The 27,684-nt window shown below is 43.5% G+C and overlaps 1 protein-coding gene across 2 annotated transcripts in view; it reads left to right on the forward strand.

Moving 5' to 3' along the window:
• Window positions 1-37: 37 nt before the first annotated feature.
• FAM189A2 (family with sequence similarity 189 member A2) overlaps window positions 38-27,684 on the forward strand; it is a 45,694-nt gene continuing 18,047 nt past the window's right edge. For both annotated transcript variants that reach the window (XM_045021317.1, XM_045021318.1), the window contains exons 1-6: window positions 38-415; window positions 4,466-4,522; window positions 17,608-17,718; window positions 20,002-20,130; window positions 21,009-21,116; window positions 21,269-21,402. In XM_045021317.1, the coding sequence (XP_044877252.1) occupies window positions 74-415; window positions 4,466-4,522; window positions 17,608-17,718; window positions 20,002-20,130; window positions 21,009-21,116; window positions 21,269-21,402 (881 nt within the window). In that variant the 5' untranslated portion in view covers window positions 38-73. The remainder of the gene's footprint in view (window positions 416-4,465; window positions 4,523-17,607; window positions 17,719-20,001; window positions 20,131-21,008; window positions 21,117-21,268; window positions 21,403-27,684) is intronic.

The raw sequence follows: 27,684 nt of genomic DNA on the forward strand, positions 1-27,684 counted from the left end.
GCGGCAGCTTGCGGTGCCGGCGGAGCGCCCACACTCGGCTCCTGCCCTCGGAGCGGCGCGGCCGCCGCCCCCCATGTCGCTGCCTGTGGTGCTGCCGGGCTCCTGCTGCCCCATGGCCGGGCTCTCCGCCGCGCTTCAGGCAGCGGCTCCCGGCCCCGCCGCCTCTCCGGCCCCGCCGCTGCCGCCTCTCCGGCGCTTCCAGCACTATCGGCCTCCCCCGGCGGCGCTCTCCCCTCTGTCCGCCCGCCGGGCCGCCGCCGGGGCCCAGGGGCTGCTGCCGGCCAGACCGCTGCTGTCCCTGGGGCTGCTGCAGCTCATCCTGGGCTGCTGCATGGTGGCGCTGAGCTTTGGGGCGCTGTCCCTCAGCGGCTCCCCGCAGGTGAAGAACTCCTGTCCCTTCTGGGCGGGCTCCTCGGTAAGTGGCCCCGGGAGCTGGGGGCGGCCGGGCAGCAACAGCTGCTGCTGACACAGCCATGGGACGGGACAGCGAAGCCTGGATCGTCCTTAGGCCGACTAGCCTGTCAGCTCATATAATGTCTGATGCCTGCTCTGTCCAGAGCTACCTGTGCCACCTAGCCAATCGATTAGCTATCACACGGCTGTTCAGGCTAATCTGGTCTCTATCTAGCCACTCTGTCAGCTATCACGTATCTGATCGCTTTAATCTATGCTCTATCTAGCCAAGCTATTAGCTGTCACATGTCTAATCTGTTATGTATCAGATCCATCTAGCCATCTATTAGCTACCACATTTGATCAGCCTAGCTAATCTCTTAGCTATTACATGTCAGAACAATCTACGCAATCTATTCTCTAGCTAGCTAATCTATTAGCTAATATATTTTTGGGGAAATTCTATGGCCGTTGTTATACGGGAGGTCAGACTAGATGGTCACAATGGCCCCTTCCGGCTTTGGAATCTTTGACTCTATATATCTGTCTAATGTATCTATGTAGCTTTCTATGGCAGAGACGGTGTCTTCTAGTTGTTTGTAAAGTGCCTCAGACATTTCAGGCACTGCATACATAATAATAATTAATTGTCTGTTGCTGCTAACATTCATAGGGTGTTAGGCTTTTCAGCATAAATTTTGCATTTAAGGGATTAGCTCCTCTCTTTTATTGTAGAAGATTTACTGAATTTAATAAGACTTGCAAAGTGTGATCTCAGGTCCTAATCCTACAAGGAGTTTTACACAGCCAGACCCTTGCAATGCCAGTGACATTCCAAATGGGTGCAGGGATCTTCCTACACAGAGCTCCTTGAAAGATTGGGGCCTAGGTGATTAGAGCAGGGGAATTAGGGTTACCAGACAGCAAATGTGAAAAATTGGGATGGAGATGGGGGGTAATAAGAGCCTATATAAGAAAAAGACCCAAAAATCAGGACTGTCCCTATAAAATTGGGACATCTGCTCACCCTAAGGGGAATAGTAGTCAGGATGCTTGGGTTCTATTCTAGTTCTGCTTCTGATTTGCAGTGTGACGTTCAGCAAACTACTTAACCTTGCTGTATGTCAGTTTCCCTGTCTGTAAAATAGAAAGATTAATAATTCCTTACCTTAGAGGTGTGTCATCAAGAGTGTTAATTAATGTTTTAAAGCAGATTGAAATCTTCAGGTAAAAGATGCTATATATATGTTAAGTATAAAATTACTTGTATAACAAATTACACCCTTCATTGCCAATTTACAATTCAGTTATCAGAAGCTATATATTTTTATTTGTTCAGTAAAGCTAGAACACTATTTTGTCTTGCAGAAATAATAAATAGTAATATAAATAATATTTTAGACTGTCTATAGGTCTTACTTCAATAGCAGCACAAACCTTAACAAATAGATTATTACAGAAGAATAAACAAATATAAAGAGGAGGCCAAATTGACATTTTATAGCTGATTATTTTAAATGTTTTTCCTTATAAAATCTTAATCAGTCTATCAAACCTTGTATACAATAAGAAACAACACTTCCCACCTGTAATAGTATATGAACATATTGCATGCAGCATTTTCCTGCATTTTAATACTGCTACTCTGATAAGATTGGATAAATAAATAGTGATATTCCTAGAAAAACTGTAAGGGGGAGGGAATTAGGATTTTATTATGGACAGTAAGGCAAGTTATTACTGCTGCTGATTTCTATTTAAACTTCACTTTTTCTGTGCAAGTGATTTTTCATAGCAATTTGTACTAGGGCATGAAAGCCCATATTATAAGTCTTATGTGTAAAGGAACAGAGACACACATTTACTGTGGAAACCTGATGAAGATCCCTTCAACTCTAACCTTCCCAAATAGATGTATGCGTAGTCTTTCACGTATTTACCACTGCAGGTATTCACAGCCTTAGACCTTGAAGTAAGGAAACAAATGCACTGTCCATGCTCACCATACCTCCTTTTAAACACCTGTAAACTTTATTAATATAGTTCAAAACCAGATTGCTTCAGATATGGCTAAAACAGTGTCCCATTTAGGACTGCATACAAACCAAGCTTGCACTTATGTAACAAATTAGTTTTTTAATTGCTCGAGTGCAGAATAAATATGCAATCCGTTGCTCAGTGGAAAAATGCCATTTCCCTCCTGTTCCTATAGCTCCAAAATAACATTACATTCAACTATGAAATTTACCAAAATCATTGTATGTATTTTCATGGGGAAAGTGGACCAGAACCCTCCAGGAACTAAAAATAGTGGCAGCAAATTCACTCAGGTTGTAACATCTCCCGAGAGGTACAACCACCTGGAAAGGTTTGCATATAGGGATTCAAACTGGATTCTCTAGAGAAAGGACTTTCTCTACTATGCTTTCACCTTGAGAATAAATGTGCTTGCTTAGGAAAAGCCGTGTGATGCCTAATAACTGTGGGCAATTATGCTGTTTGTAGCATCTAAAGAGAAAAGCAAAGCAGGCATATTTAGGCAGTCTGGTTTGCTGGGAAATTCAAAGTGTAGGTGGGGAACCGTGCAGCCTTGAAATACTCCAGTCAGAAGGGAGTGAGATGTGTGTCTCCGCCTGAGAGAGATGATGGCTGGGGAACCAGGACCCTAACAGTAGATGCTCTTATAGAATCATATAATATCAGGGTTGGAAGGGACCTCAGGAGGTCATCTAGTCCAGCCCCCTGCTCAAAGCAGGACCAATCTCCAACTAAATCTAAATTTAATCTTTCTGGACCACGGATGGTTCAGTTGCCCTGAACTGTGACAGACATCAGTGATGCACTTTAATTATAACATCACATGATTATTTTGCACTTAGATAATTCACAAACTATTTTGTTACGAAACTGCAAAGTTATGTACGTAGTTTTGAAAGAGGAATGGTAATGTCAATGGGTGTTTTGGCCAAATCATGTATGCACATGTACTAGGCCAGATTCATCACCAGTCCAGAAGTCACTGAAGTTATAAAAGGTATTTACTTATTTAAAAGTGCTAAAGGGTGCAGATCCATTTGCTCTAGCCTACCCTTTTCTGGTGCAGGCTATAATCTTGAAGTCCTATGTTCATTAACCTAGTCACATTGGCCCAGATCCTCAAAGGAATTTAGGCTTCTAGCTTCCATTGATTTCAATAGGAGTGAGGAGTAAATTACTTTGAAGATATGGGCCATTAACTGTAAATCGCAGCGAGTTTCTGTTGTCTACAGGGCACAGCTGAAAATCTGTTCTGTTCTGTCTTGCCTAGCTTTCCCCCCACACACACATGCCCACGCCCCCAATAATATGTCATTAAAATGTGTTGTCCTTTCAATTCTACAGCAGGATTTATTCCTGATCTGACTGAATGGCAGAAGCTGTGTATGTATGTGTCTATAAATTTTAGCCATAGTTCCTTCAGAGTTGTTCTCTTGATTGAAATACTGAATTAAGTGGTAAAATAAGGCAACATAATACAAACATTTCTTTGTCTTTTGGCTCCCCTCCAGCGAAATGATTGAACGTGACCATAACTTTGAAATTAATGGGATTACCCACATATTTAAAATTATACATGTGTGTAAGAGGTTTTCTGGATAGGGGTCTAAGTTAGTAGAAATGTTGCTTTGTAATCAGCTGAGGAGGTTGAGTTTACTGAAAAATTAGGAAAAAATGTTGTGTACATTTCTGGAAAGTTGTGTATATGGACAAAAAAGTAAAAAGAAGAACAATGAGAAGAAACCTAATTATGTTATTAGGTAAGACATTATCATAAGTGAAGTGTCTTATCAACATTGGCTCTGATTCTCCACCCATTTATGGCAGGGTTACACTGGTATATTTCTCCTGAAGTCAGTGGAGTTACTCCTATGTGAGAGGGGAGTCAGACACACTCTCTTAAACAAGGAGTTCCTTCTAGAACTCTAAAGTTAACAGCTTCTTTCAATGTATTAATGTTGGGTGATGAGGGCTGTAATGGGGCTCTGCCAACATGGCTCTTCAGTCCTGCATAATTGTTTTTTTGCTCTTTCAGGTGATCTTGTCCGGAATCATAGGATTAACTACGTGGAAGAGACCAGTGGTACTTTTGGTATGTATCTGCTAAAATGTGTTGAAAGGGAAATGTCCCAAGATGCTCTTGATATAACAGAGATACTTGTAAAAAGGTTAATTTCCTTCCCCTTTAAAAAATGCTGTAATTATTGAATGCACTATCAACTTACACAAAGGGGTATATTCTTCTCTCTAGGCACACAGCTCTTGTTAGCAGTAATAGGAGTTGCAGGACTATACTGAGAGGAAGCAATACCATTGTAATTTTCACAGAGCTTTTCACATTCATGTAGGTATTTCCTAATAAGAAATTATAGGTTTAGAATAACCATTCAAATCTTTGTATCTCGTGTTGTTTCCTGGCCCTACATTTTTTCCATTCTGCTTTGTCAACACTCCAGCAGAGTATATAATTTGTCATTTGGGGATAATGCTATTGAAGTTTCCATAAAGGGAGTGGTTTCAGGACTGATCACTCAGCTGCAATATACCGGTGCTACAAGCCATCAGGAACAGTATCCCCTATAATGTCATGGCAAACTCGGTGTCAGAACTTAGTGACTTTGTTCTCACCCATAACTATTTCACATTTGGGGACAACATATACCTTCAAATCAGCGGCACTGCTATGGGTACCCGCATGACTCCACAGTATGCCAACATTTTTATGGCTGACTTAGAACAACGCTTCCTCAGCTCTCGTCCCCTAATGCCCCTGCTCTACTTGCGCTACATTGATGATATCTTCACCCTCTGGACCCATGGAAAAGAAGCCCTTGAGGAATTCCACCATGATTTCAACAATTTCCACCCCACCATCAACCTCAGCCTGGACCAGTCCACACAAGAGATCCACTTCCTGGACACTACAGTGCTAATAAGCGATGGTCACATAAACACCACCCTATACCGGAAACCTACTGACCGCTATACTTACCTACATGCCTCCAGCTTTCATCCAGACCATACCACATGATCCATTGTCTACAGCCAAGCTCTATGATACAATCGCATTTGCTCCAACCCCTCAGAGACAAACACCTACAAGATCTCTATCAAGCATTCTTACAACTACAATACCCATCTACTGAAGTGAAGAAACAGATTGACAGAGCCAGAGGAGTACCCAGAAGTCACCTACTACAGGACAGACCCAACAAAGAAAGTAACAGAACGCCACTAGCCGTCACCTTCAGCCCCCGAATAAAACCTCTCCAGTGCAACATCAAGGATCTACAACCTATCCTGAAGGACAATCCATCACTCTCACAGATCTTGGGAGACAGGCCAGTCCTTGTTTACAGACAGCTCCCCAACCTGAAGCAAATACTTACCAGCAACCACAGATCACACAACAAAAACACTTACCCAAGAACCTATCCTTGCAACAAAGCCCGTTACCAACTCTGTCCACATATCTATTCAGGGGACACCATCATAGGACCTAATCACATCAGCCACACTATCAGAGGCTCGTTCACCTGCACATCTACCAATGTGATATATGCCATCATGTGCCAGCAATGTCCCTCTGCCATGTACATTGGCCAAACCGGACAGTCTCTACGTAAAAGAATAATGGACACAAATCAGACGTCAAGAATTATAACATTAAAAAACCAGTCGGAGAACACTTCAATTTCCCTGGTCACTCGATTACAGACCTAAAAGTCACAGTATTACAACAGAAAAACTTCAAAGACCGACTCCAACGAGAGACTGCTGAATTGGAATTAATTTGCAAAATGGACACCGTTAAATTAGGCTTGAATAAAGACTGGGAGTGGATGGGTCATTACACAAAGTAAAACTATTTCCCCAAGTTTATCCCGCCCCCATTCAGGGCCGGCTCCAGACCCCAGCGCGCCAAGCGTGTGCTTGGGGTGGCATGCCGCGGGGGGCGCTCTGCCTGTCGCTGGGAGGGCGGCAGGCGGCTCCGGTGGACCTCCCACAGGCGTGTCTGCGGAGGGTCTGCTGGTCCCGTGGCTCCAGTGGACCTCCCGCAGGCATGCCTGCGGATGCTCTACCGGAGCCGCGGGACCAGCGGACCCTCCGCAGGCACGTCTGCAGGAGGTCCACCGGAGCCGCGGGACCGGCAACCTCCAGAGCGCCCCCCACGGCATGCCGCCATGCTTGGGGCGGCGAAATTCCTAGAGCCACCCCTGCCCCCATTCCTCACAACTTCTTGTTAACTGCTGCAAATGGACCATTTTGATTACCGCTACAAAAAGTTTTTTTCTCTCCTGCTGGTAATAGCTCACTTTAACTGATCACTCTCATTAGAGTGTGTATGGTAACACCCATTGTTTCATGTTCTCTGTGTGTATATATATCTTCCTACTGTATTTTCCACTGCATGCATCTGATGTAGTGGGGTGTAGCCCACAAAAGCTTATGCTCAAATAAATTTGTTAGTCTCTAAGGTGCCACAAGTACTCCTGTTCTTTTTGCGGATACAGACTAACACGGCTGCTACTCTGAAACCTACTACTACAGTGGAGAGGTCACCCTAAATACGACTGTCTTCTATAATTTGACTTTGTTCTGCCACAGATATTTAAGAAATTAAGATATCACACTCTTTAGACAGAAGTAAATAAATGTACAGGGTGGTAAGCTGTATCTAGATATAAACTAACTCAAGAGCTCTTTGTGTCTATGGGTCTTGACATCTCAGGGGACTGGAAATAGAATATGAAGCCTTTCATCACTAGATTGCTGTTTCAGCTCTGTTCCAGGACAAGAGTAACCAAAAGTGCGACATGATACTTTTTTGGCGGGCTGGGTAAAGTGGGGTGGTCTCAATCCAGCTCCATTGGTTGTCTAGGAAGACAGGCCAAGGACTAAATAGGTATGTAGAGCGAGTTACTTTCTCACATTGGTGGGACAGCGTATAACTTGCTCTGCTGCTGTCTATGTCTTACCAGTTCTGTGAATAAATAGAGAAGTTCAGTATCCAGGGCTCTCAATCTGGCAGTTTACACAAGCACTAAATTTCTTCAAAAATAAATATAAATGTCATCTGTCTTTAAGAATTTCAACCCTGTAAGGAGCTTGGTGTTTCTGTATCTGAAAAAAATGATTACAGCAATTGCTGTCTACTACAACTCCTTATTATCTCCTCTTTTACTGTCTAATCCTTCTTTCATATCCTCCTTTCTGTAGCTTACATGGATCATTTCTTGTTGTACCTGAGCACTGAATCAGCACATTTACCCTTTTATTTACATTCATAACAAGTATGGCTTTTCAGTATTTTTCATTTTTGTATATGTGTATGTTTTATTGAGGTGTGATTCCCCCACCCTCCCCAAGATCCAGGACAGAAAGTTAATGGTTCAAAAAGCGTCAACATTCATACCACATGGGTTCTTTAGTGCAGATGGATTGATTTCATACATTGTCAGTTTTTAAGACTTCTGTAGAATATAGATATTTTTTGAATTGGACACTAGTGCCATTCCAGAAATCTGAGAAATCAGGACAGTCTCAGTTATATGCTTTGAATTGCTAGTGGTTGTATTGCATCACAGTTTATGTTAGCATTTGCACCATCTATGTGAAGAGATTTGGGACAGTGTGGAATAGTTATAACATTAGTTGTTGTTGGGTTAATGATGATCATTATTCTTTCTTCTATAGTTGTGAGAACATTAAAACCCTCTCTCATGCTCATAAGCTAAAAGCTTATCATCTTTCTTTTTATGCATAACTATGCTTTGAGCTGCTGTTTCTTCAGATAATACTACACCATTTTAAGTGCTTTTAAAATTCTCTTTGGTTCTTGAAAAACAAGTGCTGCAGTTATCTTGATGCTTCCAAACCAAATGTTAAAGGTGATGAAATTGTTTAATTTGATGTAGCTCTCAAATATAGTAATTAAAAATTGTCCAAAGAGCTATTTGGGCTTATTCTTTTCATATTAATAAAATAAATCTTTATTTCCTACTGACTGCTTGTATTATTCTGCTTCTGAAGCTAGTTATCACCTAGCAATATTTAGGTAATTTTATAAAGGAGCACATATTTTTCTTAACTCCCCTTTCTATAAACACGTTTAGGTAAATGTCACTGCCTCAGTATTTTATTTGTATGTGACCAAATGAGGATAAATTTGACACAGGTTTCTTAGGCCCCATCTATACTATAAACAGAACTGTGAGGGGGACCCAGTGTGACAGGGTGGCTTGTCCTAGGAGCTGGAAAACCTGGTGCTAAGCCAACTTGATCACAGAATGAGCCTCACCTGAGGGAAATCAGGCAACTTGCCACAAAGAGCAGAAGGTGAATACAATAATGGGAAGGAGAGCCAGGCTTAAGTGATGATAAAGAGCTGGAGTGAGAGCCAGGTAGGAAACTTGGAGCAGGAAGGAAGGCCTGGGAAGAGATCCTGACTAACCAGAGAACTGACTGGGATACTTGGAAGAGATCTTAAGAGGCTGGGTAGGAAGTAGCCCAGTTAAAACTGCAGCACAGGTAAAGGAGCAGCCCTGGGCTAGAATTCAACATAGACAGTGGTACTATGTTTCCCTACCAGCTCCAAAGAAGGGGGTGTACAAGCCCACTGCAAAGGATATTGAGCCCATCAAGGGAACTAAAGGCTAAGCCAAAGACAGGCTGAGGAATTGCTCAGATTGGGTGGAAGGATTTTGTTTCTGTTAAAGACATTTTTAGACTTTTAAGTTTGGACAATGGTGACCCCAGAATGGGTAGACTTAAGATGGTAACCTGGCTGGGGGGCTGAGTTACTGACAGAGAAACTGCCACCGTGCTGGAGTGACCATTGGCAGGGGCTGCTGACCAGGGAGAGAGCTGCTATGTCAGGCCTGGCCATGAGGGATGCCTAGTGCTGAGTGAATTGATTTACACTCAGTTACAAATCTGCAGCCCAGTTGTCCCGACCCCCTCCCACATTCCTCTGTTTAGATGGGAGCTGCTTGTGATCCTGAATCATGGAGATCACAATGCAACCCAGGCTTTAGCACAGATGAGGAATGTAGTAAAAAAATAAATAAAAAGTTAGCTCCTATACACACTACACCTATGTTGTAACTGCATTCCTGGAGATGGGCCTATTTGTAGAGTAGGCAAGGCCTTAGGTGGTGTATCAGTATGGATGCTTTGGCAGTCTGAAACATACTGTGATTTTAGCTTCGAGTCTTTCAGTTCTTAGGCTCAGTCACCAAACATCTTTGCAATTCAGTTTTTAGCATTTGATGAGTAGGTTTCCTGATTTGGGGGGGGGGTGTTATTTCCCCCAAAGTTGGCTGGAGATGTTGGCTTCCACAGTACTGAGTTAGGCATCACTCACCTCTTTATGGAAACTATTCCTTCCTGTCATGAGCTCCTTCCTGCCATAAGCTCTTACATTTGACCTTTAACTGAAGTGTTCCTTTCTAAAATCACATCAGTGGCTCAGCTGGTTGGTAACAGACAAGCAGTGTGGTCAACACCCATCTCTAACGCGTCACATTGGTCGCAGCAACAAGATCCTCAGTCCTTACGTGTGCGCTCTCTCTCTCTCTCTCTCTGTGTCTCTTTCCTGCTTGTGTTTAGCCAGTGGTTTTTCATCTATGGCTCATAGGCCACTGGGGCTTCATGCAGCACTTTCAAATGATCCCTGTAGCTATCTGTGTCCTATTGGTGAAAGCATCTACCATTTTCAAGCTGTGATGCATAGTGTTAGTTGCAGTCCTGGCCAGGATGCTTTCTAAGACTTTTCCTTGGCTTGTCAAGCAACTACAATAAACTGCTAAAATCACACACATCTCTGCATACTCTGTGGCTGCTTTGTAACTCTTATTGTTTGAATTTTCTCTCAAGATAAAAACAAGCCTGTCTTCAAATAAATGGATGACGCTGCAATTGGCGGAATTGCAGACACATGAGAGGACAGAACCAAACTGCTAAGTGACCTGGAAAGATTAAAGCTGAAGGCAATGGAGTGAGATTCAGTAAAAATAAATAAAAAGTCCTATGCCCAGGGAGAAGAAATTAACAGTATAGATGCAAAATGGGTGGCTGTAACGGCTCCAGGCAACTCCACCAAACACATTATGGTTCTTCTCTAAGAAGTGACTGTAAAAATGGCATTGTGTGCTTCTGTATGCAGTGCCAGTCAGTGATTTCCATTTCAAATGTGCTCAGCTTTAGAGGTCCTTGATTCCCTACTCACTCACCTACTGGGGCAGGGGCTGCTGGAGGCCTAGGGTTCCCACGGTCTGGGGCTGTAGGGCAGCCCCTCCCTGGGGACTGTCCTGGTTCACGACTCTGGAACAGCCCTGCCATGTGGACTGTCATGGGGCTGGGAACCTTGGATTCCAGAGAGTTGGGAGTCTGGAAGTCCTGAGATCGTATATATGGCAGAGCTGCAGACCTTGGCAGCTTCTGACTGAATTTGACATTCTTCTTGTCAATGTCAGTTTCAATCAACAGCTCTCAGTCCCAGTTAACATATTTCATTTTGGAAACAGCATGTCAGTGTTTTTGGAGCACTTTTGGGGGGGAATTACTGTTTTAGAAACATTTGGTCTCAGTCCAATTTGGAATGCAACAAAATTTCAAACTGGAAATCTCAAGTTTTGGCTAACTCTAGTCAGCATACAAGTAAAAAAAGATGTTTTTCTAACTATTTACCCTGCAAACTCAGTCTAGGTTCTGAAAGTCAACCTGGGTTCTTTCCAACTTTTGCAGTGTAACTAATAATTTGGAGCAGTTTGAAATTTTTTGTTCAAAACATTTTCAATTAAAAAATGGTTTGTTTTTTTCATCAAAATAGAAATCTCTGCAAGACGCTTTTGCCTTTGATTACATTTTTTCAAGTTTGTGTTTGAAAAAAAACAGAACTGAAACACTTTGGGGTTTGGGTTTTTGTATGAAAAACCTGAAAATTTTTGAAGAAAAGCTTTGATGAAATGTGTTTGAAATATTTCACATGAACAAACATTATTTCCTGACTAGCTTTAATAATAAAGATTCTGCAGGGCAAAAAATGCTCTTTGTGACATCTGTGCATCTTCATTGCCTTGAAGAGATTTGAACCAGAGGAACAGAGTGGAACTAAATAAACAATTCTGTTTATTTGATATAGATGCCACCTTTCTTACCCTTAGCTATGTAGGCGCTTTGCTAACTGGAGGGAGAAGCAGTGAAAATGGAAGCTATGGACATAGGCCCCAATCCTGCAAATGCCTATGCAAGCCCTTAACTTTTAAGCACATGAGTAGGAGCTCAGACTTAAGCATATGTGTAAATATTTGTAGTATTGGGGGACAGGGTGAAGTGTTTTTGTGCTCTGTGCTCATCTAGATTTAGAAAGTAAATAACTGCAAATATTATTAAATTAGTTAAGTATAAATCTGACTCCTTCCTCCTCTGCCATCCATTCATATAAAAGCTGCAGGACTGATTCCTATATGCAATAATAAATATAATTTAGATGTATGACACACTCAAGTATTTTACATGTAGTTTGAACTCATTTTTATTTACTCAAATTATTCCACACTAAAAAAAAAATACCCTTCACCAAAGGATTTTAGGAGTCTAGCTACTGCATCTAAAATATGGCATACTATTGCTTTTAAAAGAAATTATTTTATACTTCTAAATTAGTATTTTTTGTCTTGAGCTTTATCACAAATCTCTGTATAATCGCTCATAGTTCCCATGGCTAATGGGAAAATTAGCAAGATTATAAAATTAGTGCTTGCTATTGCAGCTGTGTATCTGAAAGAAAATGAATACATTGACTTGTTTTCCTTGGAAGGATGTTTATTGTTTACACTGGTATAATACTTAATGATTATGGAAGAAGCATTTTTATTTCATTTACTATCAAAGTGCTTGTTTAGGCCCTGATCCAGCAATATGTTGTGTGTGTGAAAGTCAGTGCGGCTCTATGCCGGTACAGCAGGCTACCTGTGCATGGTGAATTGCCAGGTTATGGCCTTATCTTGTAAGATATTTCTGTCACTTGGCCTGTTCCTGCTGTTGTTGAAGTCAGTGGCCAAACTCTCATTGACTTCAGTGAGAGCAGGACCGGCCTCATTGACTGAGAGCATGTAGATCCATCCTGTGTATATAAGTTCTTTTTTGCTGGAAAAATCATTCAACCAAGGCCTTCATATAATGCGTTTTATTTTCATATAGTCTAATGCATACAAAAGTACCACAACACTTTTCACAGCTTTGTACAATCCATGCATATCTAGTACTAAAAGGATTAAGGGCAGTAGGCCAAACTGGGCATGCAGCTGATGCCAGAATTTGGCCTGTTTCTATTTTTATCACTGCAGTTCAAACTTGGTCCCATGTATTTTGACTTTTAAAATAGCTTGTTTATCTTCGCTAGTGTCTTCCATATGTTAACTCTCCTTTATTCAAATAAATTTGCCTTCTCTGACTGCTGAGAAAGTGGTGCTTGGTTTGACGCATAGCCCTACTTACCCTTGTGTACTGAGATCCAGGGTCCAATTAGCCCATATAAAGGGCTTCTTTTTTCCTTGGGTAGCTGCATAGTACAAGTTAAATTTAGCAGTAAACAGTCATAGAATAATTTGCTTGAAAGTCGTAATCTATTAGCTAAGTGTCTTGGCACTTTCAAAAATTTGCTCCAATCCACCTTTAACCCAAGTCAAGTTATGGTCCTGTACTAAGCCAAGAAATACTAAGAAGTGAGGGTATTTCAAATGTCTTTCTGGAACTTATCAATCAAACTTCACTATCTTCAAGATTAAACTGCTTCCTGATGCTCCTTCTAACCAAGAGATGCTCATTCATCTCCAAAAAAAAAAAAAAAATCTTGGACACTGGTTTTTGGAGTGCACACTTTTTGTTGTGGTGTTTTAATGCTTGCAAAATGGATGGAGCATTACAGTGGGTAAAATACACCAAGCTGTGCAGGGAGCAGGAGGAAGTGAATGGATTTGCTTCCTCTCAGGACCAGCTTTGATAAACTCTTATTTCTACACGCAGGTGACTGTTAGTGAACATCATAGTTGAACTTCCAGCCATTGTAAACAGAACGCCTCACTGTACCATGCTGAACAGCCGGTCCATTAGTTGCTCTAGGAAATTGGCATGGCTTTCATCTGAGGCCTGTAGATCACTGGGATTGTTTTTGTTTGTGGGGTGGAATATCTTCTGTATCTGAGCTTGAAGGGGAAAATTAATACTATTTCAGCTTCTCTTTTCTCCTTTTGACCTCGTTCTGAGGTCTTTCATGGCTTGTCACCATGGGCAAGTAACATCACCTCTCAGTGCCTCAGTTTCCCCATCTATTAAAAGGGCATAATGATACTTGCCTCCCTTTGTAAAGTGTCTTGAGATTTATGACTGAAAAGTGCTACTTAAGCGCTAACTATTAGTATTTATTTAAGAAACCTTAATTCTTGATTTTTTTAGACTTTTCCTTGAAGTGTATGTCATTTGTTTCTTTTTATTTTAATAAAGGCAATAGAATCTGAATGACCTCACTTTAGATGGACACATTTCACAAAAATGGTCTTAAGTGACACAGCTTAAAAAAAAAAAGACGTCTACTTTTTTTTAACTTGCTATAGATAACCCCATTTTAAGGGATAGTTTTATTTGGCATCTCCCCCCCCCCTTCTTTGTGTGTGTATATATTTGACAGCATGCTGGGTTAGATGCACAAAGGGGGCTTAGACACAGTGTTGTAATGCTTATCTTTTAGGTCCCCTGCTGCCTAGTGGAATCTGCAGTCCTGAGTGAGGTGCCCAGGCTGCCTAGAGAATGCATGGGGAGCGTTAGCTGCCTAAGAATGGGATTCAAAGAAGCCGATGATCTGGGCGTGAGTTTGCCTAAGCTAGCCAATAGGAAATGCTGAAGAGAGGAGTGTTCCTTAAGCCCCACATCTCAAAGCTCCTGAGGTACCTAAATCCAGGCTGGAGTGAGACAACTATCTCCTACCTGAAGAAAATACTCACCAGCATCCGCACACCTTACAACATAAACAATAACCCAGGAACCTATCCTTGCAACAAAGTCCGATGCCAGCTCTGTCCACATATCTATTCAAGTGACACCATGATAGGACCTAACCACATCAGCCACGCCATCAGGGGCTCGTTCACCTGCACATCTACCAACGTGATATATGCCATCATGTGCCAGCAATGCCCCTCTGCCATGTACTTTGGCCAAACCAGACAGTCTCTACACAAAAGAATAAATGGACAAAAATCTGACATCAGGAATCATAACATTCAAAAACCACTGGGAGAACACTTCAACCTCTCTAACCACTCAGTGACAGACTTGAAGGTGGCAATTTTGCAACAAAAAAACTTCAAAAACAGACTCCAAAGAGAGACTGCTGAACTCGAATTAGCATGCAAATTAGATACAATTAACTTAGGTTTAAACAGAGACTGGGAATGGTTGGGTCATTACACTAATTGAATCTATTTCCCCATGTTAAGTTCTCCTCACACCTTCTATGGGTCATCTCGATTATCACTTCAAAGGTTGGGTTTTTTTTTCTCTTGCTGATGATAGCTCATCTCAATTGATTGGCCTCTTACAGTTGGCATGGCTACTTCCACCTTTTCATGTTCTCTGTATGTATAAATATCTTCTTTCTGTGTGTTCCATTCTATGCATCCGAAGAAGTGAGCTGTAGCCCACGAAAGCTTATGCTGAAATAAATGTGTTAGTCTCTAAGGTGCCACAAGTACTCCTGTTCTTTTTGTGGATACAGACTAACACGGCTGCTACTCTGAAACCTATCTCTGCTTGAGATTCACAGCCAGGAAGCCTCTCCTGGAGTAAGGTGCCTAAATGCTTTCTTGCTAAAAACAATGGGGGTAGTGCCCACCCCCTTGTAACTTTTAGCCCAATGGTCAGGGTACTGACCCACGATGTGCAAGACCCAGACAGACCTGCCCCAGAACACCCTATAGCCCTGTGGTTAGGGCATTCACCTGAGAAGTGGGAGACCTGTGTTTAAATCCCTATTCCACATCAGGCAGAGGGGGAAACCAAATACGTCTCCCACATCCTGGGTAAATCCTCTAGCCACTGGGTTAAAGGTTATAAGTGGAGTGGCAGCAGCAGCACCACCACCTCGTCTGGCTGTTTTGTTTGGGGCCTGATTTGTTAGGCAGCCTCTGAGCATGTCTACTGTATCAGGCCTTGCAGGTAAGGTAGGTGAGGCAATGCCTAGTTTGAGGATCCCATAGGGGCTTAGGTGTGAGCGAGGTACCTGGACTGAGGTGGCTGTGCTTATGTCCCAGGGTAGATTTTTAGGTGCTTAAGGGACTTTATTCCTGGAAACTTAAGAGCTTAGGGACTTTAGGAGCTTACAGGGTTAGGTGGCAGCAGAGCAGGGATTTTGAGGGTCTAAATATTGGATTTAGGCACCTAAAATGGCATTAGGTACCTAATTAGGTACCTAAATTATTTTTTGGAACAAGGCTTTTTTGTAGAGTCACTTTGTTTTCTCAGTGTAGTGAGTCAGTTTTGCTTGGTATCTGTGTGTATGTTTCACATGGCAACAGTGGAGTGAAAATAGGAAAATTCAAATATAATACTATAAAAACTGGCAGGAGGTCTCAAGGGCAGGTATATTACATGGAACTACTTTTAACTCATTTATTAAATTGGCTAGGTTTCCAGTGTTCCTGCAGCAATTGGAGTTTAAAAGCATATTTTGTATAAGATGTCTGTGTTCTTTTATATTCTCTGATTCAGTTTTGAGTTGAGGTAATTCAGGTAACCTAGATGAATGTATAGGAAGTGGGCATTGATTCAACGCAGCCCTTAGCAATGAGTTAGTTACAAGAAATTTTTAAATCAATTCAGTATTGGGGTGGAAAACAAATAGATGATTTTTTCTTATGTTCTTATGATGGTTTTACAGATCAGAAGCATTGTCTGTTACGTGAATGGAGGGATTTTATTTTTGGTAGTAGAAAGGAAATAAAATATTAGTATTGAAATTCTTTTAATATGTCTGTTTCCTAGTTATATTACGTCAGATACTTTGAAGTATTTGCCCTGCAAAACAGTTTTGAAAATTGCCCGTGTTGAATAAATGGTGCTGCAAGATGTTTCCGCCTCAAATTTCCTAATGATCCAGTTGTGTTGAGAGGCTAATCTAAAATGGAAGTCGGAAACTCTACAAATCACTCTTTGCACCTGCAGGAACATCTTTCAACTAGTCAGGATGCTGGCCTTTTAGGGCTTTTAGACAATTTGCAGGACTCAACTGAAAATCTCTCTCTTCCACCAGTAGAAAAATAACCTTTTAAAAGCTGGTTCAAAAGCTTCTTCAGCTCTTTTAAACTGTACTGAACACCAAAGGTACCAACTATTTCTTGCAGTGCTAATAAGAGAATAATACTGTACCTATAGGTCTCTGTACTTGATCTGCAGGGCATATAGTCTGCTGCTGTACAGACTCTGAGGAAAAAGGGGTAGACAACAAGTTTTGCACTAAGTTCATGTCCAAAATAATTGACAAGCTCAGTCCTTTTTGATGAGATCAGGGCCGGTGCAAGGATGTTTCGCGCCCTAGGCGAAACTTCCACCTTGTGCCCTCCCCCACCCCGCGCCCCCGCCCTGAGGCGCCCCGCTCCCCGCAGCAGCTTCCCCCTCCACCCTGAGCCCCCCCCACGGCAGCTCCCCCCCCTCCGCCCTGAAGTGCCCCCCTTGCAGCAGCTTAGGCGCTGCAAGACTGGGAGGCGGGAGAAGTGAAGCGACCACAGCATGCTGGGGAGGAGGCGGGGCAGGGGTGAGCTGGGGCGGGGAGTTCCCCTGTGTGCCGCCCCCCCACCCTTACTTGCTGCAGGCGGCCCTCCCCGCACCCCCCTGCCCCAGCTCCCTCCACCTACATGCTGGTGGCAACCGGGGTGGCCGAAGATGCGGTCGCTGCTGAAGAAAATGCGCCCCCCCCCAAATGCCAGCACCCTAGGTCGCCTAAATGGTTGCACCGGCCCTGGATGAGATACCAGGGATGAAGGGATGAAATCCTAGCCCCACTGAAGTCAATGGGAGTTTTGCCCTTGACTTCAATATAGCCAGAATTAATTCACTTATTAGTTCACTATTGTTCATTATCTTTTTTCCATTGCTGTTAACTATGTTTTTCTGTTTCAGGTTAACCTGTTTGTTTTGCTGTCTGTCGTCTGTGTTCTCTTGAACCTGGCTGGATTTATCCTAGGATGTCAAGGTGCTCAGTTTGTGTCCAGTGTACCAAGATGCGACCTGGTGAGCAGACTTGGTTACTCTGTGTTCTTCTTGACTACATGTCAAGTACTGCAGCTGGCATTGCTGGCTCCCTAAGTGTGCTGATAGATTAATCTATGCAGCAAATCAAGATGTTGTGAAGTGCAACCACAGAATAGCAAAAATAAAAATATTACATATTGATTTAGGCTTTGATTCAGCAAAACACTTAAGCATGTGCTTAACTTTAAGCGTGTGACATATTTTCTTATAGCATGGAATGAAGCCATTACAAGTGAGATTAATGCATGCAGCAACTTACAAGCATTTCACAGAGTCTAAACACTAAATACATTCTTATAAAACATACCTATTTTGACCAAAACTAACATACAGGTGAGCTGGTTTGGTTTCCAGCTGTGAGTTTGTCAGTTCTTAGCCAGCACCTATGGCCTCGGCCAGAGCTGGCACTTGGTTTACCAGTGTCACAATATCACTGGGTAGAGCTCTTTAAAACTAGTTTAAAATAAATAAAATTGGCTATTGAAAAGTGTCGGACACAAATCTTAATAACTATAGGACTAGGGGAAATATTATTTAAAAGTGTGTTATTGAAACAGTCATTGCATTGGCCACATCAGGAGCTGCCATGCATGCATATTATCCAAGTTCAGGCTGTTGGTCCCTGGGCTGGTCGTGCTGAGGAGGCACTGTGCTCAGTCCTTAGGCAACAGGATGCCCCTTGCTCTTTAGCAAACCTCTGTGGCTGGCCCAGAAGTGGCTTTCTTGGACACAGTAGGAGCCATGTCCTGCCTTTCACAGCCTGAAGTACAAGTTGATTCAACATGGAGCTGGTCAGTCACATTTAGAAAAGAACGTGGGACAGAATCCCAGAGATACTTCTGCCTCCGAAGTGTTGGTGAACAGAATCCTGACAGGCTGGTATACTGATTTCTTATAGTGGATAACAGCATGATTGCAATAAAGGGTTTGTTTTATTATCTGGAGAGGATAAGCAGTCTGAGAAGCGTGAAAGAGCAATCAGGCCTAATTCTTATAAATTAGGAAAAGCATATTTAATTAAGATGACGTACAAGACAGCGTTCTTTTTTCAGTCCATTACACTTAGTAGAACTCATGAAAATAAAATATGAAAAGGTGCGACCAAATAAACTACATATTAATAATTGACTTGTTTTACCAGATACTCAGAACAATGACTATAAAAGTGTGTGGGGGGGGGGAAGCATTCTGTAGAAAGAGCGGGAGAAGGCAAAAGAGCTCTCAGTAATGTAAAGAAACAGCAAATGATCTAAACTAAACTGAAGTGTATGGGATAGTGGAGATCCCACAGATTTGATAGGTGTTGATATGTTGGGGCTTATAAAGACTTTGATTCCCCACCCCCCTAGATTTTATTATTAACATATAATCCTTTGCTTCACAGGAAGCCAGTGCAGCTTCCGGAACATATGAGTTGGAGTAATGGTATCAGATTCTGGTGCTTACAAGCAGTTTGGTGGTCAAAGTCTGCACAATCCCCAACCTACTGAGAGATATGTTGCGGAGGAGAATAATAATTCAGACAAGAAATTTTAAATGCTTTATTGAGAATCTCAGTGCTCATCTCTTCAAGAAACCATAGGCTGCAGCTCAGAAAAGTCCTGGACATATGATCTGGTACACATAGGGAAATACCTCCAAAGTTGTGACTGGGGAGAGTTAGGCAGTTAATTAAAAGCACTGAAGAGACCTGCCTTTCTACTTGGAAATTGAGATGACAAAATGAACCTGAAAGTTCCAAACACAATTATGGCGCATAGATATAGTCTTACCGGGTTGTCAAGGAAAGAAATATTGTTCCGGGTGTCAGAAACATTTATTATTGGTGTAGTATTGTGCTATTGACTGCCCAATGGGAGCATATACTACAGATACAAAATATGGATTATGTGTTAGTTAAAAAAAGGCTAGCTGCTCCAAAAGTAAACCTGCTAGCGTAGAATCAAAGGAGATCATTTAGATATTGATGTCATTGTGAAGAATAAGACTGTGATTAAATATAAAGTAAATTCAAAAGACTTCATTGATAAATTCAAAGATTGGTTTAGATAAGAGAAAAACAAATATGTCTAATGTGATGGTAATGGAACAGATAAATCACTGGCATACTGAACTATGCAGATTTGATTTTGTATGCGTATGATTAGGTCAGTCAGATATATTGTAGAGCATATCCAGCTGTGTATTTGACATCAAGATGTGTTGTGTGAAATTGCTCTGTAAATTAAATCATAATTCACATTATTTTTCTTACTGTTAAAGGTGGATCTGGGTGAAAGCAAGATTTGTTTCTGCTGTGAAGAATTTCACCCAGCCAAATGCACAGAGAAAGAGAATGCATTGAAGCTATACCCAGTCCAGTCATGTAGCGCTGTTCACCTTCTACTCAAGGTACTGTAAGCAGCACCAAAGAACTAATGCTTCAAGAATCTTTACATCACAGGGAGAAAATACAGTATTAAAGTGTTGCCCTTTGCCATACAGCAATTCCCTTTGACTTCCAGCCCATTTCCTTGCCCAGAAACTGCTTCCGGCTCCAGTGTAGTTTGTTCTTGATCTGCAGACTATGCTGCTGACAAGCACCTCCACCTCTCTCCTGATTCTTGGCCTAGTTAGGAAAGCATGAGAGTTCCTGGCCCAAGGAACGAGGGAAGGGTTCCCACAGCAAGTTGGTGAGGTGGGTCAGAACTCATGCTTGGAGAAGATTTGACCCTCTTTTCAGCAACCTGAAACTTCTCTGATTTCCCGCTCTCCTTCATTCTGTGCCCCCTAGTGGATCCTAGGGCGGCTTTCAACTACCTGAAAGGGGGTTCCAAAGAGGATGGATCTAGACTGTTTTCAGTGGTAGCAGATGACAGAACAAGGCGTAATGGTCTCAAGTTGCAGTGGGGGAGGTTTAGGTTGGATATTAGGAAAAAAATTTTCACTAGGAGGGTGGTGAAGCACTGGAATGAGTTACCTAGGGAGGTGGTGGAATCTCCTTCCTTAGAGGTTTTTAAGGTCAAGCTTGACAAAGCCTTGGCTGTGATGATTTAGTTGGGTTTGGTCCTGCTTTGAGCAGGGGGTTGGACTAGATGACCTCCTGAGGTCCCTTCCAACCTTGATATTCCATGAATCTAATAAACCCTTAGAAATTAGCCAGATCCCACAGATCATCTAGAAGTGAATCAAAATATAGATTGTAAAGATTATTACTGTTCTCTTCCTCCTCCTCCCTCGACTTTTGCAGGTGTTTGATGTATAACTTTCATAATCTTTTTGCTCTTCAGAAAGTTCTCTTTGCTCTGTGTGCCCTCAACGCGCTGACAACCACAGTATGCTTGGTAGCAGCTGCCCTGCGTTACTTGCAGATATTTGCAACAAGAAGATCCTGCATAGTAAGTGAGTGCAAGGCACTATCTAATAAAATACAGCAGTAATAGAGCTGCAGAACCAGTAGCCAGAGCTTCTGTATAATTTAGTCATGTTTATTTGTACATTACACCAACATAGAGAAGTTTGTTGGTTAACAGAGATTGTGTTTGTTTAGGATGAATCTCAGGTGTCTGTAGAGGAAGTTGAGGAACAAGGCCGCATTTCTGATCCTGAGGACTTTGTACCACCTGTGCCACCTCCATCATATTTTGCTACGTTCTACTCTTGCACACCCAGAATGAATCGCAGGTAAAAAGCACGAAACCATCGTCTTTTCTACGTGCCTCTTACGGCAGGGGTTCTCAGTCTTTTTCTTTCTGAGCCCCCCTACCCAAACATGCTATAAAAACTCGAGGGCCCAGCGGAGGGCGAGGGGGGCTCAGGGCTCCTGGCTTAAGCCACCAGGTGTACGGGAGCCTTCGGGCTTCAGCCACAGAGTGGGCGGCTCGGGGTGCCAGACTGCAGGCCGTGGGGGAGGGGCAGCTCTGGGCTCCGGGCTTCAGCCCCATGGCTCCACTACCAACTTTAGCCCTGCAGGGAGCGCCATGGCTCCCGGCTTCAGCCCCATGGCTCTGGCTTCAGTCCCATGGAGAGCGCTGGGGTTAGGGGCTCTCGGCTTCAGCCCCACATGAGCAACAGGGCTTGGGGCACTGGGCTTCAGCACCGTGCCTCCTCTCCTGGCTTCAGTTCTGCTGGGGCACCAGGGCTCGGGGCTTTAGCCCCACGGGGAATGGCTGAGGCTCGGGGCTTCCTGCGGCTCTGCTCCCGGTTTCAGCCCCATGGGGGCACCGGGGTTTGGGGCTTTAGACACACTGGGGCTCGGAGTGCTGGGCTTTGGGGTTTCACCTCTCCTAGCTTCAGCCCCACGGGGAGTGCCGGTGCTTGGGGTTTCAGCCCCGTGGCTCCGGCTTCAGCCCCATTGGGGGTGCCGTGCTCAGGACTCTAGGGCCAGGGGGAGCGCTGAGGCTCGGGGCTTCCCGTGGCTCCGCTCATGGTTTCAGCCCCACAAGGACGCTGGGGCACTGGGCTAAGCCATGGGGTCCTGCAGCCCCCTCAAACTGGCTGGGAGGGCTGCAGACCCCATGGGAAACACTATATTATGGAACAGTACTTAACCGCATCCTCTCAAAGCCATTTCTTGCTGTAACTCACTGTACAGTACTGCCATGCTTTTGAAAGGATGGATGATGTAGGGCAATATAGCTATTGTAATTCCAACTTGGCCTGAGGCTATAAATGTGCAGTTTTCACCTAAGTGCCTGCAGGAGCTTGTCTCAAAGTAAGAGAAATACTGTAACTTGGCATTATCGAGAACATCTGTGATGATGTAAGGACTCTTAATTGAGCCAGGCCAGACTGAGGGCTAGACCCAACTGCTTTGCATCACTCCTGACGCACAGAGTAGCCTTAAAGACAGCTCAGCTAGTCAGCATTGATATCCACCTTCACAGCTCCATCTCATGCAGAGAATGTGACTAGGGAAAAGTGCCGTTGTGTTCTGGAGATCTCTGGGTGCCAGAACTGTCCCCTTTGGGGGGCCACTGCAGCTGGTATATCCTAAAGTAGCCCTAAGATTGCTTCACTGCAGAATTAACTAGCATGATCGGCACCCAGGCCTGAGTACCTGGGTTAGCCTAGCCTGGGTGTGAGCTGCACTGCAAAGCCCTACTTACATTACTGGGCCCACACTGGTCCTGCATTCACTTGTTTGTCTCTAGACTTCTGGGGTGATAGCTCATAGCTTTCAGTGCTGCAGTAAGATGAATCACTCCATGCTCACTAATGAATTGTGGGAGAACTTGTCTGTCCTTCTGGGCCCATGGATGGAATTGTGTGAAGGCATAGGAGGGCTGTCAGCGCAAGAGTGGTTTAGCCTGCATCCTCACTGCATGGTGGGCAGGTTACCAGCCCCAGCGAAAGCAGCATTTGGGCTTTAGCCTATAGCTTCAGATGAGCCAGCTAGCCCAGAATAAAGCACCACCAAACTTGGGAGAAAGGGTTTTTTGTGTGGACAGGACGGGATTAGGGGCAAATCCTGAATAAGAGCTATGAAGACTTACCCTAAATTGACTGGACCAGAGCCTGGCAGCGTGAGGATCAGAAAGTTGCAAAGGTACCAGTGTTGCCCCTTTCCCAAGATGTGCCAGGCACCAAATGGACAATCCTGAGGATCTGTGAAGACAGCATGTCCTGAGGCCTACTGTAGGCCATAGAGATAGAGATTAGTCATTTCAGTTCAGTGGAGAGCTTTGCATTTTATTGCCTGCAAAGCACCTTTCCCAAGCACAAAGAGAGGATTTCAGTTTCCAGGGCTGCCAAACTTAGATAAAGATACAATCTCTGCCCTGGAGGGTTTATAATATAAAAGACCCAAACAGACAAAGGGGACACAGATCTAACATACAGTCAAAAGAACATGATGTGGAACAGGCACAACCTTCTGTTAGATACATATTTTATTATTGTTGTGCTTTCTTGTTGGTTCAGTTTTTGGGGGGGGGTAGAGGTAGGGTGAGGGAAAATGGCAGACATGGAGGAGTTAGTACCAGGGAGTCGGAGAAGGAAGGAAAGGGGAGAGGAACAGTCATATCTCATCACTACCTACCCATGTTCATTAGGCAGGGTTTAGAAGGCATTACAGCAGAAGTGAGTCTTAAGGAGGATAAAGTAATAGCTGTGTGGCTTTTACCAGGGAGTTTTCCAATGGGTAAAGGTTGGAAAGAGAAAATAGGAAGGTGTTCTTTAGTACGTTAGCTTCAGACCCATAATAATATAAGTTGTCTTTTTCAAAAAAGTGTGTTAAAAATCATATAGTAAATCCAGCAAGTTTCAGTTTTGTTTGTAGGTTTCCACCCCAGAAGCCAGTTTATGCTTCTTGTTGTAAGATTAGGGTCATAATCTCACCATGCCTCAGTTCCCTTTCTGTAAAATCGGGACAATAATACTTCCATTCTCCCACCCTTTGTCATCTTAGATAGTAAGCTCTTCAGGGCAAGAGCAGTCTCTCTCTGTACATACAATGGGGCACAATGTTATTTGAGGCCTGTAGCCATTACTGTAATACAAATACAGTAACTCCTCACTTAACGTAGTTATGTTCCTGAAAAATGCAACTTTAAGCGAAACGATGTTAAGCGAATCCAATTTCCCCATAAGAATTAATGTAAATATTGGGGATTAGGTTCCAGGGAAATTGTTTTCACCAGACAAAAAACTATATATTATATAGATATAAACACAGTATACGTTTTAAACAAACAATTTAATACTGTTCACAGCTATGATGATTGTGAAGCTTGGTTGAAATAACTTGGTTGAAGTTAGAGGGTGGAAGAGGGAGGGATATTTACCAGGGAAGGCCTTGCTGCTAAATGATGAACTAGCACTCGGCTGAGCCCTCAAGGGTTAACACATTGTTGTTAATGTAGCCTCTCACACAAGGCTGAACGAACACGAGGCAGGGGAGACAGCATAGCAGACAGAGACAGACACACACCTTGTGTGTGTGGGAGAGAGAGAGATGCACACTGCCCTTTTAAGTAAGCTGACCCACTCTTAAGTGCATTGTCTTTTTAAGTGGATCAGGAAGTTGAGACAGCAGCTGCTGCCCCACGCTCGCTCTGTCTCTCTCCGTCCGTATCCCCTCCCTGCTCTATATGGAGAAGGGGTAAGTGGGGTGCAGGAGCAGGGGGGAGAGGGACACCCTTACATTAGCCCCCCCTTTCCCCTCCTGCACAGCAAGCAGGAGTCTCTGGGAGCAGCTCCAAGGCAGAGGGCAGGACCAGCACATGGCAGTGGGGGAGGGACAGCTGACCTGCTCGGCATTTGATAGCCTGCTGGGCGACTGCAGCACAGGGAACTTAGGGGAGCGGAGAGCTGATAGGGGGGCTGCTGGTCGACCCTGGATCCAAGCCCCCACCAGCGAGCTGCAATGGGCTGCTCTTCCTGCAAGCAGTGGACAAAGCAGGCGGCTGCCAAACGATGTTAGAAGGGAGCTTTGCACAACTTTAAACGAGCATGTTCCCTAATTGATCAGCAACGTAACAACAAAACAACGTTAACCAGGACAACTTTAAGTGAGGAGCTACTGTAATAGATATCATAGATGTTTCAAAAAAACCCACCCGTGAATATTTGTAATAGTCACAGATTTAGAGTATGGAAGAAATTCCTCACCAAATTACACCAGTTTAAGGTAGGTCACAGTATGGCACTAAAGGGTAGAGAACTGCTGGAGATGTTAGATATAACCAAGGCTGTGACCCTTGTAGCTATTAAAGATCCTATGGGATGATCCTGTATACTTTTCACAAGTGTGTGTATAATAACTTTTGTGTCTTAGGCAAAAGCAAACTAGGTTAATTACATTCTGAGCAGAAATTAGGGCAGGCCCGAAAATAGCAGTTTCTGGCACCTGTATTCAGTTGAACACTTCCAGGCAAAGCTTCAGATCCTTTAGTCTCAGAACTGTGAGGTTTTATTTTTTGTCATTCTACAGTAAAGACTTTCATTAGGTAAATAAAATATTCTTATTGCTATTAATCTGTTCTAGAGATGGGCTTCAGGCTAGCAGAAAATGGAAATATAATTTCATGACTTGCTGATGAAAAGGGTGATTCTGTGGTGTTACGAGGGCTGTGTTCAGTTCTGCAGCATTTTTTATGGTGTAGTGAGCTCAGAAGTAGAAAGCAACAGACAGATTTAATTTCCTCTCTTGGGAGACTGGGAAACATGACTCACCCTAGATCAGATCCACTGTGTCCAGCAATGTGTGATTTAGATTTGACCTGACCTTTTCTCCTCCATTACCCTGTCCCTCCCCCTGTTTGTGTATTGAATGCCAAGCAGGCTCAGTGACCTGCTTTTCTATCCTGGAACTACAGTGGTTCAGCTTCCAAAATCAGATCAGCCTTGTTCAGAAGTGAATAGATCAGGAGCTACCTCCAGGCGATGGAAATGCCATCAGTGAAGCACATTTGGGGAACTTCCAAAACAGAGATACCTCTAGTATAAAGAAAGCATTGCAGAGACCAAAATGCATGCCAAGAACACATTTGGAATGAGCACACATCCTCCTCCACCCTTCAAATTGCAGAGCCAAATCCATTGTTTTTGAAGCCAGTGGATTTTTGTTTGTACATCCATGTGATGTGCTCTCCCTGAAACCTTTTTAATTTCTTATTTAGTGCCAGACACAGACAACAAACTAGCTTTACAGATGCGGTATATTTTACTCCTACCTGTAATCTTGTTGTTTTACAAGGAAGCAGACATAGTAATTAAGTAATTTTTCAAGATTAGCATAATAGCAGTAACTGTTCTAGATTAGATGGAACCTTTCACAGGAAGAATATGGTAGAAAGGAAACACCCAGATGATATTTTTCTGGGTGCGCACTTAGGGGCTGGAGGGAGTTCTTGCTCATGAGGCCATTAACTCCATTGATGTTTGGCTTTAAATTTTATTTGGGGGTTGGAGGGATTCCTCACAATGAAGATCAAGTTATTTAAAAAAACAACCCCCCCTCATGATATTAAAAACCCATCATGCATTTTCAAACCTCAGTCCACATCCTGATGACTGATGTTGTTTTTATGGTCACTGGACTTGCCACCATCATCAACAGGGGCGGCTCTAGGTATTTTGCCACCCCAAGCACGACAGGCAGCCTGCCTTCGGCTGCTTGCCTGCGAGAGGTCCCTGGTCCCGCGGATTCAGCGGCACGCCTGCGGGAGGTCCGCCAAAGCCGTGGGACCAGCAGACCCTCCGCAGGCATGCCACCGAAGGCAACCTGCCTGCCGCCCTCACTGTGACCGGCAGAGCGCCCCCCCGTGGCTTGCCGCCCCAGGCATGCGCTTGGCGTGCTGGTGCCTGGAGCCGCCCCTGATCATCAAATCTAAAGAGATTCTGGGAAGTCAATGTCCCAGTGACATGGTTGAACTGAGAGTATGACAACGCCAGCATCAAGTTTAGTTTTGCAGCTCTTGAACCTCCAGCCAGCATGAGTTAAAGAGATAACAGTCCCTGGCTTTTTAGAGCAGTGGTTCTCAACCTTTCCAGATTACTGTATTCCTTTTAGGAGTCTGATTTGTCTTGCACACCCCAAGTTTTACCTCACTTAAAAACTACTTGCTTACAAAATCAGACATAAAAATACAAAAGTGACACAGCACATTATTACTGAAAAATTGCTGACTTTCTAATTTTTACTATATAATTATAAAATACATTGATTGGAATATAAATATTGTACTTACATTTCAGTGTGATACTTGAGCCTGTTTTTCACTTGTGAGCCTTGTCTGAAGCCTAAGCCCTGCCACCTGGGGCTAAAGCACGTCACTTAGCTTCGCGTGGCCTCCTGTGCTGTGGGCACAGGCAGTTGTCCTGCTTGCCACTCCCTAATAACAGCCCTGCACTTGTGACTCCCCCCTAAACCCATCCCATGACCCCTCCTGAGAGCTGCAATCCCCAGATTAAGCAACACTGATCTAGATAAGTCGAGTGCTCCCCAGGGCCGCCCAGAGGATT

Source organism: Mauremys mutica, chromosome 6, assembly GCF_020497125.1.
Source record: "Mauremys mutica isolate MM-2020 ecotype Southern chromosome 6, ASM2049712v1, whole genome shotgun sequence".
Taxonomy (NCBI): domain Eukaryota; kingdom Metazoa; phylum Chordata; order Testudines; family Geoemydidae; genus Mauremys; species Mauremys mutica.